General features: G+C 36.5%; 1 protein-coding gene across 1 annotated transcript; it reads right to left on the reverse strand.

The window, feature by feature from the left end:
• Positions 1–4,914: 4,914 nt before the first annotated feature.
• LOC109065541 (probable G-protein coupled receptor 83) lies at positions 4,915–11,223 on the reverse strand. The gene is made up of 4 exons (XM_042723729.1): positions 10,637–11,223; positions 9,326–9,451; positions 9,043–9,176; positions 4,915–7,564 (listed from the first exon to the last, which is right to left on the reverse strand). Exons 1-4 carry the CDS (start codon positions 10,952–10,954, stop codon positions 7,087–7,089), a joined length of 1,056 nt encoding a protein of 351 aa, XP_042579663.1. The 5' UTR covers positions 10,955–11,223; the 3' UTR covers positions 4,915–7,086.
• Between the last annotated feature and the right edge of the window lie 10,117 nt (positions 11,224–21,340).

Here is a 21,340-nt window from a genome sequence, read left to right on the forward strand (position 1 = left end):
AATGTATTCAGACACCTTCAACATTTCTCACATTATCACAGTTTAAAAATGGTAATAAAATATGACAAGAACTCAGAGTTAAACTGTGTCAGAACAAATTCATCTTGATAATGTCAGATAACTTTCATAGAAAGGTATGTAATGTATTACAATCAACCAAAAATTCAAACAACTGTTAGTATGACAATATTTACACAACTATCAGTACTTTGTTGACCAGTTACTAAGCAATGCTTAATTTTGTTCAGTCTGTGGTGTAAAAAGTTTGCATTAAGAATTAAAGAAAAAACACTTAAGCAAAACATGGTCAGGTCAAAGTGTCTGAATAATTTTTGGTCCCATTTTTTTTTATTTTTTTTTTTATCAATTTTATCAAATATCACAGTTTACTTTATTTTGATTGAGTACATTTTGGTGAGTACATTTTCAGCACATTTTCATTTCATTTCATTCACTATTTGTAATCAATAAATCACCTAATGTAATCAAAGTGAATGTAGGATTATGCAAATGTCAGTTCTATGTAAGTGGGTTACACACACAATGAATAAATAGAATCTTTTATTATAATAATTGTTAAATTAGCTAATTTTAATTAAGCAAAAAACTGAGCAATCAGCGCAAACCATGTTAGAATAATTAGAACTCCCATATATCTCCTTCACAAGTAATTCATTAATGCTTCTAACTGCTGTTACAATTGCATGTGCACAGTGCTTGATAGACTGTTATATTCTCCACAGAAAAGGACATAGACAATAATATTCCACATCTACTGCTGTCTGCTTTTCATATTGAAAAAGCTATTGTTCCCACTCCCTATTCAGTAATGTCATACACAGTATATTCTCCTGCACACATGCAAACACTTACAAGATAAACTTGACCAATCTGAATCCAAACATTGGTACCAATATTCACACTGCATTCTGCTGCCAGCAGTGAAACAAATGTATTTCTCATGACAAGACATTTCATGTGTGCAGCTCATGTTATAGAAACATCTCCAAGACCACCTGACACAACATATAAAAGCTTTTAATAATTTATTTAAATTACAACCACACAGAAAATACAGCCTTTTTGTCATAAAGATTCAAACAATGATCAAACTCTGATGCAGCTGGTTTAAACATTTGGACTTTGTTGCTACACATCCTATACTTGCTTGTCTTTTTAATTAATACATGCAAACAATGCTATGTGAGATTTTTTCAGCTGTTTTTGAAAATCCTCCGAAAGAAGAATTGCTGATAAATTACCAATAGGGCACAAATCAAAATATATAATGTATGACAAAAAAAAACAAAAAAAAAAAAAAAAACATAGAGGTTAAAACCGTGACATTTTCATATTAATTTATCATCTTTGAAAGACATATATAACATTGAATTGACAGGCACAGAGGAAACAGGCACAAGATTGACATTTTTAGTGTCACCTCATATATGAGCGCCACCTTTATAATTTCATTTAAGACCAATAACAGCTTCACATCTATAGAAATCGCGAAACACTTAAAGCTGCTAATTATTCCCACTGCAACTGGAAAATCAAATTGTGAAATTAATTCTCGCAGAACTGTGAAAATCCAGAAAGATGTTTATATCTCACACACAGCGTGCCGTGGGCAAACACCATCCCACACACACACAGACGTCACACAAGATCAAATAACAACATAGAGGGATTTAACACATCAAAAATAACTGTGCAACAAAAAATTTGGTTCTTCTATTCAATGGTATATGTAAAATCCTCTTTTTGCAGTAGTTCAAAGCAAAATACCCACTGACTGGGCAACAGTATCCTATAAGGATGATGCAATACAGCAGAAGTCACCTCTGTGTTACCTCTGTTAGCCAAACAAATGGCATGATGTCTGGCTTCTTCTAGATACAATGCCACAACTTGACAGGCTTGACAAATCTCATTAGGACAAAGTGTGCTTTTGGTGTATTTTTAGATTGACTGATGGTTCACTGATTATGTGAACGCTGTTTTATTACAAACTTTTCCCAGAGCACTGCATCTGTCACAATGACATAAAAAAGCATCACATTTAGTATATACAGTATATAATAATCTTTTTACACACAATGGTGGCTGTTTAAATTCATCCAACCAAATTTGAATGTTTTCCTTATCATGCCATCTTCATCCTGTCAAATGTTAATGTTTTCCTTATGCCATCTTCATCCAGTCAAATTTTAATGTTTTCCTTATCATGCCATCTTTTTCTTTATAATTTGATATGTGTGAATATACCATGGTTTGGATGAGGTCATTCTACATCTTCTTAAACTTTCCTTTAGTTTTTTAACATCACAGTAAATCCCCTTGAAATTATGGCTAGCCTTGATATCTGGTTAAGTGTCTATTTGGATATAAGCGTTTGTGCTACAATGTGTTGCTCCAAGCTATGTAAAACATGTTCTACTTATGTATATTATTTTATTTTGTGCTCTGAAAAATGCAACATTTTGAAATTATAGAAACTATTAAGGTAATAGCAGTTTTGTTTTCTTTATTATAATATGTTAATAGCTGATTAGTTCTTATTATCATACTGTGACAAAACACCCACAGAATAAATGAATGCAATAAAACCCTGGCTTATGTTTCTATGGCACCACATAATTGGTGCTGTTGCTGAGGTAATTAAAGATCAAATCAGATGTTTTGGAATTTAGGAAGGAATCTGTAAGATCTTTTACAAATTCAGAACAGAAACTGACATAAACTGATGTCATGAACAAAGTACAACACTTGCATGTTTAAAAATGCATGAGAGAAAAAGGATGATTCTGTAGAACTGTTAAAGAGAGCCATAACAAGTATTTAAATCAATTAAGAACAGAAATGTAATCAGAAAACTACCCTTGACTAGTAGTTATAAGGTAGTACATCCTACAATCGTAACACACAATGTGCAAATCATTTCCCCCATTTTACCCAAGATGGAATGTTCTTACAGTAAGTAAGAAAGCAAGTAGTCATTTTCTAAATGTTGCCCCAGATGGCTGCCTGTGACATTAGTAAGCAAGTAGCAATTTAGAAGGCAATTTTAGCCAAAGCTAGTTAAAGGGGTCATAAGATGTTGCTAAAAAGAATTATTTTTTTTGTTTTGTATTTGGTGTAATGCAATGTGTTTGTGCGGTTTAAGGTTAAAAAACACATTATTTTAATAATATACATTATTGTTGCTCCTTTATGCCCCGCCTTTCTGAAACGTGTCAATTTTTACAAAGCTCATTGTTCTGAAAATCGAGGTGTGCTCTGACTGGCCAGCTATCCAGTGTGTTGTGATTTGCTGAATACCTCAAGCGTGTGATGCTGTCTGCCGGTGTGACAAGACAAAACCAATAAAACATTCATTCGGGACATAATTACTGATTATAGTGACTTTATGCATTGCGTATCGCATGCGTAAACATAAAACCATGTCTGCATTTGGGATCAGAGAAACGAAATACAACAACCGCTACTCTACACTGCTCAAATCTCACGTTTGAATCATCAGTGGCAAATTCTTTAAATATAAAAATGTACTTACAGGCTTTGAGTTAGAAGCGCCAGACTGTCTTTGCAAAATTGAAATTGCCCCACTTTATAGACCCCTTAATCGCCTACGTCACTGTGACGTCACCGCTCTAGCTGGAGGCAAAACATAAGGAAGAACTCATAGCAGGCGCGCTAAAAGTTTGTGGTTTTGACTTTAAAATGTCGTCTTGTTGTGTTTTTGGCTGCCAGAATAGAAGGAACAGCACTTTTGGTTCAAAACTAAAATTTCACCGGATCCCGGCCGACATTCCTTCACAGAAATCAAGAAGACAGTTGTGGTTGAATGCAATACGGCGTACAGACTAGACAGAGACGATCATAAATAATGCTCGTGTTTGCAGTGCACACTTCATATTAGGTAAAATAATCTATGCATATGTACTGGTGTGTTGGTTTTATCTAGTACAAATCAGCAAGTTTATGTTTTATAGGTAAAAGTCGCCAACCTTCAGCGCACTAGCTAGCTTAAATGTTAAACAAACATACAGTGATAGATGTGTGTGCCATCCTTTGAATGGTCTCTTAAAATAATCCACATTGCTAATCATAGTTAGCCCAGCGATAGGTTACATTAGACAATAAGTCTTGACAAAATTCCCCAAACCACCCGAAAGTAATTCATATTTTGTCTGGGAAGTATCCAAAACCTGGTTAAAATGTTTCCAATGAGAACAAGATACAAGAACTACACCAGGCTTAGCTAAAAATAGATAAATAAATAAATTAGGCTACTGTAATGTTATCCACTCGTCATTATATTTTGGTCAGATAACCAGTTTGGTCAGTGAACTGAGTGATCAACTGAATTAATTGATAAATGTATGCTAACTCCCACTTTTTTATTATTATTTTTTTTTTGTCACGGTCCCGCAGAGTCAGTGACTGTACATATTTGGACAGTTCCGAACCTTCTTCTGCATCCATGTTTAATAAATCCCTCCTAAAACGTGCTAGTTTACGCTTGTCAACATTGCGTCCGCGCCTCTTTTTGCCTCCAGCTAAGCCCCGCCCACCCGGAGACGTTGCAATGTTTACAAACTTTTAAGGGGTCTATAGAAACAGCCTTTGTGCACAGACGCATTGTAGGCTAGTCTCCAAGGAAACAGTCTTCCGTAAAATGCACTGCACACATCTGAATATTTGGGTTGAACTGTTCTGTAACAGTGCTTTTGGAAGGCCAGGTAAGGGGAAGTCGTGGCCTAGTGGTTAGAAAGTTTGACTCCTAACCCTAAGGTTGTGGGTTTGAGTCTTGGGCCAGCAATACCACGACTGACATAAATGGCTGCCCACTGCTCCGGGTGTGTGTTCACGGTATGTGTGTGTGTTCACTGCTGTGTGTGTGCACTTTGGATGGGTTAAATGCAGAGCACGAATTCTGAGTATGGGTCACCATACTTGGCTGTATGTCACGTCACTTTCACTTTATTTCACTTTCAAACAAAGTAGTTTCGCTTTCACAACGAAACACACATTGTCTTCACATCATGGCGATGGTGACAACAATACTATAGCAAGAATCAAAGTTACGCCTTCTTTCTTTGCGTGAACGTTTGGGTGGCATGTGACATCGTGACGCAGACATGTGGGGGCGTGTTTAAATGAGGCATTTTAGGAGGGCGTGGACGAGTCTTAACTTTTATAAAGAATAACTCTTTGGGTTTGAGACTTTAGTCTTTGCAACTTTAGGGATCTTATCTATGCACCAACAGCTTGTAACGCTCCAAAGAGAAAGGAAAATTTGAAATTGCATCAAATGACCCCTTTAAATTGCGCATTAAAGGGACCATCTCCAGCAGCAGCTCCAGGGTTAAGGGCATTGCTCAAGGGCACAATATCTGTGATAATCGAGCCAGTTACCTTCCGATTACCAACTCCATTACTGTAGTATAGTACAGTACATTAACACCTGGTCCAGGCAAATAAACAATTTGATATATAGGTTTTGTTCATTCAGGGCTGCTTTATCCTTTGCATATGCCTATAAGAAAAGCCTCAGAAATGGTTTTTGCACAGTTTCAGGACTTCCAAAGTTCCATTGCATAAATATGCAAAAACCAATGACAATAATTAGCACTGTCAGATAAAGGCTAAAAAAAAATCACAGCTATTATGTGTAGAAAATCAATTCTTATCTACTTGGTGGTGCAAAAATGAATGTAAGCTCAAACCTGAGACCTGGCTACCCAATAATTTTATAGTCTATACTAAAACTGGTAGCAGTGTATAAAAAAGAGCCCAGATTGGTTTGGTCCAGAAGAGAGCATTCTGCAGTAGCTGTTAAAAACAACACCATAAGCATCTGAAGCTTTGTATATTATACATTTCACCTCTATAACAGCCCAAATAACTCAGCGGAAATGAAAATATTCAGAGGGATACAACTGCATGAAACAGTAATTCATTTCACTATATCTATATTTTACCCCACCTGACATCTAAAATTACTGTAAAAATTTTTGATAGACTGTAACAATATCCATAGATTTAATACAGTGCTGCCTGAGAATTACTTATGCATGGAGATAGGTGAAATAAATATGGCTAATGTGTTAGAAAAAACACATTCATGAATAAAACAAATAAATAAGACCCTGATATGAAATTATTATAGTGCAACAGAAGCTGTCAAAATGTGAATATAATTAAATAATTGGCTAGCTATTTCAGTTAAATATCATAAATTAGTTCAGAAAAAAATCTCATTCAGTAGTTTCCAACCTGAAATAAAAATAAACATCTTCTGTATTCGCTCATGTGATTTTGTTTGTGATGTGGTGCTATTAAAATGCCACTTCAAAGTCAGGAATACACTACATAATTTTAGCCTCAATTTACTATCTGGATGAGTCAAAGCTTGCTGCTGGAAGTCATAGACAATCTGCTGATTTTGGACAGCCAGATTTGACAGATTTCACAGAAAATCATGTAGTGTATGACAGGCACAGATTATTATTTATCAAACAAGTTTGATATTCCGAGCTGATTTCAGAACACATATTGTTTTAATTTGTTATGTCTCTCCAAGCAATAAGGAGCATACAGTATTTCTATATGAGTTTATTTTGTTAAGAATTACTTGAAAGACTGGTAGTGTATGATCCTCAGCTGTGTATGATGCCTAGTGTTTTCAGATGTGTTCAAATTTAAAAAGTCATGTAGCATGATCAACTATGGATTTTTTCTTTTTTGGAAAACGGAACATAGTTTCTATTTAAGTTACATATATATATATATATATATATATATATATATATATATATATATATATATATATATATTATCTTATACAGTCTATATTTTTTTTCATCTCTTCCATGGCAACACAGTGTTTTGTTTTTTTCAAAGGACACAGATTTAGGTGTCATTTTCACTAAGATGTAGAGGACTAAATGTGAGCTGTGGGTGGGATAAAAATGTAAAATAACTAGGATTACAGGGATGATCCGCTACAGTGCTTTCATATGTGAATATGCGTTTATAAAAACAATGGAATATTAAAATAAAAATCAGAATTTCAAAATCTTAGGATTGCTGGACGGCATTGCCCTTGGCTATACGGCCAATTAGAGGCAGGGCTCTGAGTTCTGCACGGAAGCTGTGATTGAGCCAGCAGTATATAAAGGGGTTGTAGCAGGTAGAGCTCATGGCCAGCCAGTGAAAGGTGAAGTACAGGGCATTGTTAGCCTGGATCACTTTACTTGACAGCAGCACAACGTAACAGTTTAGAGGAAACCAGCAGACTGCAAACACGGCCACCACTGCAATTAACATTTTCAAAGTTGTCTTCTTCCTTCTGCGATGAGCGGCCGACTGAGCCAACGTGACATCACCAACAGCATTCCGGAACCAAACCTTCTTGGCCACTACAAGGTACGATAAGGAGATAATGGCTAAGGGCAATACATAGAGCAGAACGAACGTGGCAAGATCCAGATACTTCCAGAAGAGATCAGAGGGATGAGGAAAGCTCGGTAGACATACCATCCGTACTCTGTTATTGCTAAAAGGGACAAGAAGAGACATCTTTTAAAAATTAAAATTTGCTGAACATTTTCTCTCCCCCAGGATTTCCAAGATCATTTTGTTTCTCCATCGGAACAGATATTAGGATTATATTTCTTGATTCTCACCAATGGATTCTCTGAATGAGAGTCCAAACAGCTGGTAAAAACATCACAGTAATCCACATGACTCCAGTCGTTCAATTAATGTCTTGTGAAGTAAAATGCTGCATGTTTGTAAGACACAAATTTATCATTAAGGTGTTTTAAGCCAAAATACCAGTTCATAATCTATAATAACACTTCCTCCAGTGAAAAAGTCCCTCCACTGTTGTCCTCTCACATCAAAATCCACCAACATACAGTATTTCCTTAGAACTGTTTTGGCCTGTGCATAATTGATGGACTGGATCACTTTATGGATTACTGTGATGTTTTTTATCAGCTTGGATTCTCATTCTGCATTCACTGCAGAGGATCCATTGGTGAACAAGTGATATTATGCTAAATTTGCGATGCAGAAAAAAAAATGTACATATTGGATGGCTTGAAGGTGAGTACATTTACAGCTAATTTTCCTTTTAGGGTAGAAAAGCATGAGTTTATTTTTTATTTTTTTTTATTTAATTGCATTTCAAGCTCACAACTAGAAGGTACAGTTGGGGTGACAGATTCAATACAATGGGATACTTCACTAGACAAAATTTATCTCACTGAAGTGTTTATCTCTCTCTCTCTCTCTCTCTATTCAGGCCTGACTGCAAACACTTCCAATGATTGGAAGGTATCCTTGCTTGAATGCTGCTTTTTCAACATTTTAGAATTTAATTGAGTTTCTTGTGCCCCTGCACTGAGAACAAAATGTTCTCATGATGGCATTATAACAATTTTTTACATCCATTTAAATGGTCACAACAATATTTCAATCATGAGAACTCTCAGAAGATTTTAGCATATTGATAGATATGACAATGTTAATGTATTTGGTCTTAGCAGAATAGATCTGCCACGCTGCTTCTGCTGCTGCTGCTGGTGGTTATTGCTAAAGTTGTACTGTAGATTATTGCTACAGGCACTTGCTACTGCCAGTGCATATAGTGATTTGGTGACGTGAGTATTCAAGACATACTACTACTGCACAAATAGCATATAAAATAACCCGTAGCAGATCTACACAGGTGGAGCTGGGGAAGGTGGAGGGTTTCAGAGAGCTGCAAGAATCTCAAGTGAATGCTAGCCAGCCATATTAATGCAAGGCAGTAAGCTCATTGGCTGCATATAGAGCATGAACCAATCAGCTTGTGCCAAGTCATTTAACTCTCTGAATACCATCAGTTACGTTAACAACCTGTCAGCCTGCACCATTTAGAGTTTCATGACTGAACTATATATTTATCATTTTTACTTGATTTTCATCATTAAGAAGAAAGAAAGAAAGAAAGAAAGAAAGAAAGAAAGAAAAGAAAAAAGGTCATACATAAATTGAAAGCGCAGCAGTTTCTGGTAGATGGCATGAGGTAGAGAGAAGCAGGACCCCATGACCCAGATAACACCAATCCAGGCTATGCCCTGAAGCCGAGACATCCTCTGTTTCATTGGATGCATCACCACCTGATGGACAACAATAATCACCAATCATGACTGCACACTGGCACGCTCTGATTCATTAAGTTTTAATCGGAGTATGAAAAGCTATTCACTCTAAACGTTTAATTGTTAATTACAAATGGTTGCATGTGTCTGTTTGTAAGAACACTTACCTGGTGTCTATCAATAGCAATAGCAACCAGTGTAAGAACAGAGACATGAACAGAACAATACTGTGCAAAGCGGCTCACATGGCACATCGCCTTCCCAAACACCCATGTACTGTAAACAAACCGAACCTGTAAGAACACATATGGAACAGAGTAGCCTTGAATCAAGAGGCAGGTAAAAATTAAAAAGCATGCACATGCTCACCCTTACACACTTACAGAGAGATGAATCATGCACTTCCTCCGAATAGTCATTACTAAATAATTAAGAGCAATGATAGAGATAACGTGCACATGTGGATGCGCGCACACACACACACACACACACCAGAGAAAGAATGCAGCATAACCATACCAAGGCCTTCACCATGTCTTGAACACTGGGGGTATCATTTACACATGTAAATTAACTCTATCATATTTAAAATTCAAAATGTCCATATTTGAAAAAAATGCATTTAGTTTGCATAATGGGGAGCTTGGGGTAGAGACGTTATCCCCCTTCTTTACAAATACTCAGTAGAAAAAAATAGACTGATTATAAAACTGACTGATATAATAGTCTCAATGAAAACCATGTGTCAAATTCTCAAAGGTGTATTCATGATGGATTTATGTTTTTGATGTGCTTTTTTTTATTATTATTATAATTATTTATTTTTATTTTATTTTTTTATGAATAGTCCAAAAATGGCAAGTGGCATAAAAATCAAGTTGAAAACAAAAGCTATTAAAATACTTTACTTGAACCATATATGTGACCATGGACCACAAAACCAGTCATAGGGATCCATTGAGATTTATACACCATCTTAAAGCTGAATACATCCTTTGATGTATGGTTTGTTAGGATCGGATAACATTTGGCTGAGATACAACTATTTGAATATCTGGAATACAGATACCCATACAATGCTTGTTAGCTATTGCTAAGAATCAACTTTAAGACTGGTTTTGTGGTCCAGGGTCACATATGAGTGTACAACAAACTGAATCATTATTTTTCAAAAAGAAAAAATCAGGACTTTTTTCATATGAAGAAATTTATTTAAATAACACAATTTTCAATTAAAAAAATAATAATAATTAAATGTAAAAATTTAAAACTGACTTTTTAAATACATGTTAATTTATTTTACATATATTTAAGATGATCTAAGATGCTCAAGATCCAGACAATGAGCGACTGACCCAAGAACAAAATTGTCTAGATTTTGCATAAAAGCAACAAGAGTAAAAATATAACAGCCTTTATAGATTTTTTTTAACAATAACAAATATATAAGTAAACAAGTGAAACTAGTGTAAACTTACCAGAGTAAAAGGCGTGTTGAGGAGAGTTATAAGAATGTCAGCAATGGCTAAATTCATGATGAACAAACTTGTCACTGAGTGCATTCGTTTATTCTTAATAACAACGTGACAAACCACCACGTTTCCGAACAGCGAGATGATGATAATAACGGAATATGCGACGACGAGCAGGGCTCTGATGGTCGGTCTGTGGGATTGAGACTCGTAATTCGCTCCTCTGTCGTACATCGCGTCCAAAGAGAAATTAAAATACATGGAGAAATTCTGCAAGATAAAGAACTGCGAGAAAAAATCCACGGAGGTGTTTGTGAATGTCATCGTAACGAAGTTGCGGTTGCAGTCTCAAAATCAGCAGAGCGCAGTTCTGATCCACTTTTGGACAGTTTGGTGGCGTTTGACTCAGCCTTCTGCAAACCAAACGCTGGAGCGCAGCGTCAAGTGAAGCGGATTGGACGGTAGCCACAGTTATTAGTGATTCGTCTGAACCCCTGGCATGATCATAATCACAGCCTTCGCTCAAAGCACTGCCACCTCTCTCTCTCTCTCTCTCTCTCTCTCTCTCTCTCTCTCTCTCACACACACACACACACACAATATCCACGCGTCGCGGACTAGCACCACTTCTCAGCATGCGTCACTGAAGGAGGTTACTTAACTGAGACACTCAATAATCAATAAGCAGCAATGTCTGGTCTGCTATCAGACAGCAAAGCGACCAATATATATTGTGCACTAATGGTTGGCTAATTAGGCACACTGTGTAATCTTTGAATATCAATCCATATATTCTTACTGTTTCCTTCCACTTTTGTAATCGTAAGATATGTCACTATATTTTATGCGTATTTGTCAAAACTTAAAAGCAAGAGAATTTACTAGAACTTACTGTAGCCTATGTTGTACATAAAATTCTAATGTAAGAAATATATTATTATTATATTATTAAATTACCTAATTATTTGTATTAGGCTATAACTTTATATTATAAAATATTATTGTGAAGTATTTGTTGGTTTAAAAGGCAAGATTCATTCTTGTCTAGTTTTAAGTACTCTGGTAAAGGATAAGAATTTCTTAAACTTGTGTAGCTTTTACATATGTGATGAACCTGTTTTTTTTTTTTTTTTGTTCAGTACATGTCAGTAGGCTATTTATTTTCGTTAGGCAGGCCTAAGAAAATGGTTTAGGAAAACGGAACAGTTCACCCAAAAATGAAAGTTTTCTGAAAATGTACTCACTCTCAGGCCAAAATGTAACTTGGAGATCAAAATTAGAGAACAACCTACAATTTCCTAAATTTCAAGGTCACTGCTTAGTCATAATTAAAGTTATCCTAACAGGAGTAGAAGGGCAGATTTCATTAATTAATTGTATCCAAGCACTGTATAAACAATTAAAATAGATATTTGAAAAAGAATTTATCAAAATTAGAGAACACTTACAGATAGCCTATACAAGTTATTGGTGTTAATGTGGTAGGCTACCTGGTGCTAATTTCCTTAATTATCTGAAACCCTATTTAACTGGCAGCATTCACTGAGAATTTAGAATTTAGAATTTTCACTGAGATTGCAAGAAGGGATGCATCGGTATCGGCTCTCCTAAGCCCGATCCTTATGTCAGCTGTCATGCCGATGACGTACAGTTGGTGGCAGTATTCCAGTAGATTTGCAAATCGCCATTAAAAGGAAAAGAAGACACTCAGATATGTGTGTTCAGTCGCCATTAAAACTAATGTAAATGTAATAAGAAATGTGCGTGTGTGAAGCGTGAGAATCAGTGACGTACTGTATGTTCTGGTGCTTCACACACATTTAATCTTTCGTGTTCAATATATTTGATGTATATGTATATATGTTCAATATATTTGATGAGTGTATATATACACACACATGCATATTACTGGTCATTGCACACTGAGTCTATAATTTTTGTATGGGTTTTTTTAAATATTTGTTATCCATAAAATTTGTCAAGCACAGAAACCTTGCACACTGAGTTTAATGCGTATTAATTTGTTGTGAAAAAAATACAAAAAACAGTACTAAATGGATTCTTTAAGCAGTGAGGATGATTTTGTTTTCCTCTCGATTATTGAAATGAGTTGAGTATTGGAAATATTAGGTCCATCCAATCCTGAGGTATAGAGAGGAAGGAGAGTTCCCCCTCCTTATTAAGGAGCAGTGGGAATATCACGGGTGATTCAAAGTTTACTTCAGGATGTCAGTGGCTCAGTTTAATGCTTTGCTAGTGATACTAGAGAAACATATTAAAAAGAAGTCCACCAATTTCTGTGAACTCGGATCGCAAGGATCTTTACAGTGCTTTGTGCTACGAAACAAAGTGGATGAACTTGACAATCGCCATTCTGGATTTTGGCGTTTGCTTGTACGGTGTCTCTGATTTGTCAAAACACCTCTCAAAATGCTTGCAACAGATGCGAAAAATGCAGAAAATCAAACCCGATCCAAAAAATTTTTATGGTGGACTACAGTTTCAGAGTCAGTTTGTAAATGTGATTGACACAGCATGAGGTAGTATTTATTTTTCAACGTGCAAAAATTTCAGACGAAAATTTCAGACTGTGCAATGGCCTTTACTCTTTGTACAACTCTGTATACACTAGATTTTAATAACTTCAATGTACTTAAATTGTGCATCAAACACTACGAATACACAAATATTGGATCAGGACTCGGTTTTGGAAGGTACTCAATATTCAAGGACTGGTTTGGATCAGGGGCACAAAAACCTATTTGGGACATTGCTAAATACAAGATGATGGGCTGCTCTAAGGTGACTGACACCCTACAACTGGAATTGATTGCCAGTTCAGTGATGTAAGGATCTGTCTCAGCACGTTTAAGAAAAGTCAGACAAAAATGCACTCTGCAGTCACCAAGTCTCTCATCAGCAGAGAATCATAAGACTAGGCTTACCTTTGCTGAGGAGCATGTTTTGTGGAATGAGGACTGGTCCAGTTTGTTTTTAACAAGCTTTTTACTTGACCAGATGTTAATTGATGGACTGTAGTCATGTGGATCATTATCAGTAATCAGTGTTCTAAATTAAGATCGTCCCATTTTAGATCTTTAGATCTAGCCACAGCCAGCTGGAATTTCAGAACAGACATTCTTCTAACCATTACCAAATGCGATTGTCATGCACATCTTGTCAGTAAAGTCGGTTCTGTGATTAGTAGTAAATCTCCATCACCTGCTTTCAGATAGAGCAGTATTTACTACACAGAGCCGTAGTTCACTGACAGGCTATGCAAAAAAATAGCAGATGATATAATGATTATGAAATAGAAGAAATTGTTTGCGATAATGACAGCTGTTTGACTAGGCATTAGACAAACTGCCAGGCGTATTTGAAGTTTCAGCGCGAGTGCCCTCTGGCCTTCGGATGGAGTTTTACTGCTGATCACAGAACCGTGCTTCACTGAAAGATACGAATGACAATCGCAGCTACTGTCTAATCATGATTTCGATTTCATTTCGATTTATTGTGCAGCCCTACTAGCCATAGGTCATGTCTTTTCACTGGTACTCTTGGGAGGGAGAGAGCCATCTGACTCAAAGCTGTTATCATCCCAAATGAGTGTCAGCACTTTCGAGAATTCTCTGCCTCACCTTTGCGTCCATGTGTGGATTCTTTCGGCTTGATAACCACAGCTACTAATAGACTAGAGATTTAGAGTATTTGAAATTTAAAATTATTACAACAATTGACCATTCGCAAAGACCCGTCTTCCTTAGTTACTGTTGCCATCCCCGACAAACAATGCCGCTCTCACACTACAAACCATGTTCTCATGCAGTGAAAAATACATCGCAGAGCAAAGAGGAAACTGTCAACACACCGACAGAGAAGACAGAGCAGGTTACTTCTGGTATGAAACAAGGTCTCAGGACTCTCAACTTTTAAACTGTGTAATTTTTAAAGAAATTTAAACAATAAATACCATTTTATTTTGGCTCTTTAATGTGTTGTGACAGATCGCTGTAATGTTATTGCCTCAGTTCAAACACGTGAACAGATCGTCTTTTCATATTTACTTAAAGCACAAAATGTACTGTACATAAATAAACTTCAGAAAGTGTTTTATTTCAACCGCGGAACACACCATTCTAAGTTTAAGTCCACCAAAGTTAATCTACTCTCCTGTCTGATTTGTGGTTAAGGCTAAAAGGGATACAGCTGCGGCTACTGGGCATGTGCATTAACATATTTTCTGAGCCAACAGCATAAAGTGAAACCTATGAACGGATAGCCCAAAACACTTTGCTCCTCTTCCTTCAGTCAGTAGGGCTCACCCGCCTGACGCAGTGAGCTGCTCATATCAAGAAGGAACATGAGCCCTCCTGATCGGGTTTCCCAAATCTCGTTGCTCCTCTTCCATCGGCTAGTGGGGCAGTACAGGCCCTTGGTCCGACAGCCCAAAACACGCTGCTCCTCCCTTATCAGTCAGTAGGGCTCACCCACCTGATGCCGTGAGGTGCTCCCATCAAGAAGTGACATGAGCCCTCCTGATCGGATTTCCCAAATCATGCAGTTCACCATCCATCAGCCGGTAGGGCTTGTTTGCCGGCCCACGCCGTGAGTTGCTCCCATTGGAGTTTGGTGGGCCCTCCCGGTCAAAAAACTAAGCTTCTTCCCAAAAAGCGAGCCCGCCAAATTTTCGGCACTCATTTTGGCGGGTTTAATCGATTCGTCGGGCAGCTGTCCTTCGCTCAATTGCTTTTTGGGTGGTACTCTGGGTTCTGTCCAAAATTCCCAGCTTGGAGCCCTCCCCTCAGACACCGTGCCAAATACATATAACCTTTACTCTATGTATTATATGAAAGTGTGAACTTGTGAAATTATGTTTTATTAACAAAGTTCGGGAGGAGTACGTTCAGATAAAACACAGATAATTAATAGATAATTAACCTGATTAACACAAGAGGAGCACAATCAGTAATCAACCTAATAAACAGGTGTATATATACACAGCAGACTTACCTCTGTTCCTCAACAGTTTTCCAGCATCCCTCCACCAACCCATTCTCATAGCTTACTTATATTTGTTTATTAACTTGTGTTGGTTTTTGTGGGGGGTTACTCTGGGTTCGAGCCAAAATTCTGAGCTCGGAGCCCTCCCTTCGGACAGCACGCCAAATATGCATGACCTTTACTCTGTTTATTGTATGCAAGTGTGAACTCGTGAACTTAAGCGCTGCAAACCATGCATACAGCGACGGACATGACAGATTTTCTGGTATGCAAAACAAGTACTTTAAAGGAATTCCTTAGCTTATTGCTGTTACTGTGGCAACCAACAACAGCACAGCTTAACCCTCCGCACATTTTTATATTTAGTTATATTAACAAAGTTTCAATTCAGACAATTTTTTTAACCCTGTTTTAACATGGATTTTTATGGAGATAGAGAGGATTTGTTTATTTTCTGTACTTAAGCTGCTACAGTGGTGGCACATAATCACATATGTTCTGATTAGTCAGATCTCCTGTCAATCAAGCTCTTTGTGAACGGTCAGTTATAAGCTGCAGTACAGACCGAACATAGAGCATCATAACCTTGACTTTTGTGCTTTTCAGTAAAGCACACATTTAAAATTTAATGTCATGGTTATTACAACACTGTTAATAATGTACTGTATGAGACATTTGATATCTCTCTCTCTGTGTGTGTGTGTGTATGTGTGTGTGTGTGTGTGTGTGTGTGTGTGTGTGTGTGTTTAACAAGAGAAAATTATCATTCACAATCCAGCATCTCTGTTAATTTGCCCATCAACCATCTGTTTGCAGTCCTTTTGTGTAAAAGAACAGTCAGCTCTCTCAGAAAGTTCAGTACAGAGCTATGCAGCCATGCTTCTCCATTTTGTTCTTGTTCTGCATTTACCTTGTATTTACCAGTTGCTTACAGTATAATCACAGGTCCAACCCCACAAACAAACACAGCAAACAGCAAAAAATAAATGGATAAATAAAATAAAGTTAAACAAATCGAACATAGAGTGGAATGTGAGCTGCTCAACCCTTAAGGCCCTTTGACCTGTGTGGGCAACACAGACCTTTCACTATAAAATTCCCAGAAACATGTTCATAATTCCACAAATAAGTCTTAAAGATTCACTAATCAAAATGTAAAGCTTGTTTTATTTGATTTAAATGCTTGACAATGTTTACACGTACAGCAAAACTTTCAGATTCCATGTAATTAAGAAAAAGTGACTTCTGACCATAGACTGTATAAAAATAGCTTCTGACCCAGCTCTGACTTACAGTTGTGTTATAGTTTATATAGTGATTTACTTACTTACTTAGGCTACTTACAGAGAACAACACCTAACACATATTACTCTGATAAAACTCTTGCGACTATACAGCTTAACAATGGTTCTCAACTGGTATATCATAATTAAAAAAGGATCATGATTAATATTTTTAGTAGATCAATTTAAATCTGTTTATGGTAACACTTTATTTTAATTACACGCAAGTAACACTAAGACAAACCCTAATCCTAGCCCTGACCATATAGTAAGTACATGTTAACTAATATTACTCTTTATTTAATATTAATTAATAATACTCAGTACATAAATGTATAATTACACTGTAACAAGGACATTTAATATTAATTAATAATACTCAGTACATAAATGTATAATTACACTGTAACAAGGACACTTTAAAAATGAGAGAGGTGGTCATAGGGATTGTCCAAGTGCAAGAATGAGTTTAAAACCATTTCCACGCTCCGTCAGCCAATGAGATTTTGAGCACAAACTCATGTAAACACTAGCCAAGCCATATTCCACTAAATGCCAAATTTGAGGTTTGGTAGGGTATCTTTGTTCCAAGATGGCTGGCACATTACAAACAATTTTTCTTGTCGATCAAGTCCCATTTCTTAGGGCGTGATAGTTTTTGTAATGGAATTCTCTAGAACACCAAGCTTGTGGCAACGTCATGAATAACAATGGCTGATAGAACTCTTAAGTTGGTGGCTGCAGGACGGGTAGATTGCACTTTCGTCAGCACTTAACACAGAGAACCTGCCTGGAAATTAATTTAAATATCACCCTTCTTCTGTACTATTATAATCGTATCTGCATCGTTAACCTGAAAAAGCAGAGAAGCTGTCAATCTGTCAAAAGCATTTTCAATGACAGGTTTTTCTTACTTGTAGTAGCTTTTCTCAAGACAGCAGATTTGTTGTGCTGTAGACTGATATATTATATATATAAAACTCTACATTTTATGAGACCAATTTTCATTCCTTTATAATTACCTATATATTACCTCATATGTAAGGAGTTATCATATTATTTTTACCCTGGTAACATTCAGTATGGTAACACTGCTTGGTATGTAAGTGCTAAGATATACAGCTATGATCGTTCTACAGAACGTGATGGACTGGATCCCTTGATGGGTTAGTGTGATAGTTTTTGCAGCTATTGGGACGCATATGGACCTCTAATCGGACTGCCATTGGTGAGCAAGTGGCTGTAATGCCTAAATTTCTCACAGAGCTGTTCTGAAGTGAAGAAACAAACTCATTTACCATTTTGGATGGACCGAGGGTGAATACATTTTCAGCAGATTTTTAATTTTGGCTCAGAACTCGCCATTTCTGTATTTCCACTAAATTTTTCTCCTAGCAAGAGTGGGACAAGCTCTGCATGCACTTGATACAGTTCACATCAGAGTTGTTTGTTTCATCAAAGCATGTTTGCAATTATAGGGCTATTCGTCCCATCTGCTGTAGCACCCTTAAATATAATTTTGTCTCATATTTTTTCATTTTCATTTATTCCCAGAACTTGCTCTTGTGTGGTTTATTGAGCCTGGCAGAGTAGGGTTGTTGTTTTTGAGCCCATTTCTTTAAAGTGTGAACCGTAAAAACATCCTAATTCTGAGTGTCCCTAAATTCAAGAGGCAGAGACATTCCAAAGGACAGGAGCATAGAAAGAGAAAGCCTTATCACCCGTAAGCTTAGATGTGTTTGAGGAACAACCAACAAGTTTGACTGAGAGGAACGCAATTTATGACTAGGAGTGTAAGGGATGTAACACAATTCTGTAAGGTAATGTGGTGCCAGTCCATGTAATGCCTTAAAATTAAGCATCATAATTTTGAAAAGTAGGATTTTTGTTTCGTAATTAATAGATCAGATCAATTTTAAAGTGGCATCATGACAACAAGCGCCAAACATTCAGACTGTTTTGCAGATTTCAATCTGCTCTTGCAGATATAAAATAATTTTGACACCTGGCTAGGGTTTCAAGTACCAAGCATTTCTCTAATAGGCAGCAACATTTTTAAGGAACTCAACGATTGTCATAATATCTTTGGCTTGATTTGGAACGAAATAGTCACATCCTGCCTACAGCATATGCTGCACTGTAAAATGCTCAAAATAATGACGGACAATTTTAAATTCAAACTTTTATGAGATATTTAGCTTTCTTTTTTTCTGAATTTTTTTGATTGTTTTGGTTTAATGAACTCTCTTTTATTTATACCTACTTTAATTTAAGTGAAACTGGACATTTACGTTTCCCCCACTCTCAGAGGTACAAAAAAGGTAGTAATAATTAGTAATTAGTATTTATAATAATACTACCTCAGAGTGCCACCCCAGTGCAGCATTTTTGTGTAATGGGGAGATTTAGTAGTGTTTAATGCTTTTTTTTTTTTTCGACTGCTGATTTTAGAAGATAATCTGTTATATTGTTTTTCATGGTGATGAGTGGAGCATGAGCATTGGTTTGATAACACAATATGTGAAATGCTCTATATTGCCTTACTCATTCAGTAGTTGTAATGCTAATCAAAGCAACTGTGTTACAATTACCAAGCATTTACTGAATTAGCTAGTTGTCACGATTTAATTTCCACTACTAAAAATTTTTGAGATTGGAAATGATAATTTTAAGTACACACACACACATATATATATATATATATATATATGATATAATATATTAGTTGTGTGTGTGTGCTCTGTATACTTACATTGTTTAAATTTGATTCTGGCATCCTCACAAATTATTGTCAGTGCACCATATACATGCAATACCACATGTGTAATGTGGTGTGGGGGGAAAATTGCAGGATTTTTTTCACTCCAACACAAATGTCGTCAGATCTAGCAGAAGAGAATATTGCACACAATGTACAGATTTCAGAATAGGCCACACCAATATATAAATAATTTTACAATATAGACCTACACATTATGTAGAGTAAATGGGGGATCAGGGTTGCGTTATCCTAATGGGCAACATGGGCTGCAGCCCAGGGCCCCGAAAACACTAGGGGGGCCCCGACACAATTCTGTGTTAGCCCAGCAGCATTAGCCCCCGCAAAAGGCTTAACGCGGCACTGTGTGTGGGGTATAAATACAATTGTTCTAAATGGTTCAATTTGTGGTGTCAGCAAGAAGTGACAATATATTTTATATACAGCATAAATAATGAAATGTGGGGTTTTCTAGTGGACTGCTTGGTAATGTTAAAACACTCACAGTGTGCACAATTCAGCTTGCCAACACAAATTAAGCATATTTGGCAAAAGGCATTCTCCAGATTTATTCAGTCGTGAGTGAGCTCAAATATATTGCCAAAAAGACATTTTGTCTTTCCATTTAGGACATCTGGAAACACTTAAGTTTACACTACATGAATAGTGCTAGACTAGTTAATTAGAATTAGGCATTCTTGTATTTTTAAATGTGCATCAGTAAAGAATACTGGGATTCATTTACCCCTGGCTAGATAAATAGATTAAGCGGCATATAGACATGGACACCTGCTGTCAGTGTTTTCATTGTTGACTCAGAGAATGTCAAAGACCCATCTGCTGTATTTTTTTTTTTTTTTTTCAGTGGTACTACATAAATTTATGTTATAAGTGATGTTGGTTCCATGTCACTTTTGCTCCCACAAATTAGCGTTGAAACAAAGATTTCAGATTTCAACAAAAAAAATCAATAAAAATGTAATTAAATCAATGTTATTAAAGTCACATTGGCTTTCAATAGCACTTTTGCAACCCTGGAAAATCTGGAAAAAATAGTGAGATTTCAACAGAGAGTCCAATGAACATGTTAATTGAATCAATGTCATGAGGTGTTTTTGTTGGTCCCAACATCACTTTGCACTTACATTAAAGGCACAATAGGTAACTTTTGTGCGTATTCAAACAAACAAAAAAGTGTAGTTTGATGACGCCGTGACTGTCTGGAGTCTGGAATCATGGGAGTTGTCGTCTTTAATCCCCACAGCCGACACAATCAGATGGGACTCAGGCAGAAATCAAGTTCATGGATGAGCTGTCGAAGTGAAAATAAGGCCCGCTGAACGAGTGTACATTGTGAAAATGTGATTGAATCAACATTATGAAGGGACACTGGTTCAACATCACTTTTACACCCACAATTAATATTTAAATAATGGTGATATTTCAACAACAACAAAAATCAATGAAAATGTCACTGAACCAATGTTATGAAGTGATGTTTGGGTCACTTTTACACCCACACATTAATGTTGAAATAATGTTGGTATTTCAACCCCCACTCCCCACACGTTTTTTTGATTGTGTTTAAACTGGAACAGGCTAAACATTCAGCACATTTGATACTGCTCGAGGAAAATGAATTATTACCTGATGAAGCTCTAATCA

The sequence above is a fragment of the Cyprinus carpio genome, chromosome B5 (genome assembly GCF_018340385.1).
Source record: "Cyprinus carpio isolate SPL01 chromosome B5, ASM1834038v1, whole genome shotgun sequence".
Taxonomy (NCBI): Eukaryota; Metazoa; Chordata; class Actinopteri; order Cypriniformes; family Cyprinidae; genus Cyprinus; species Cyprinus carpio.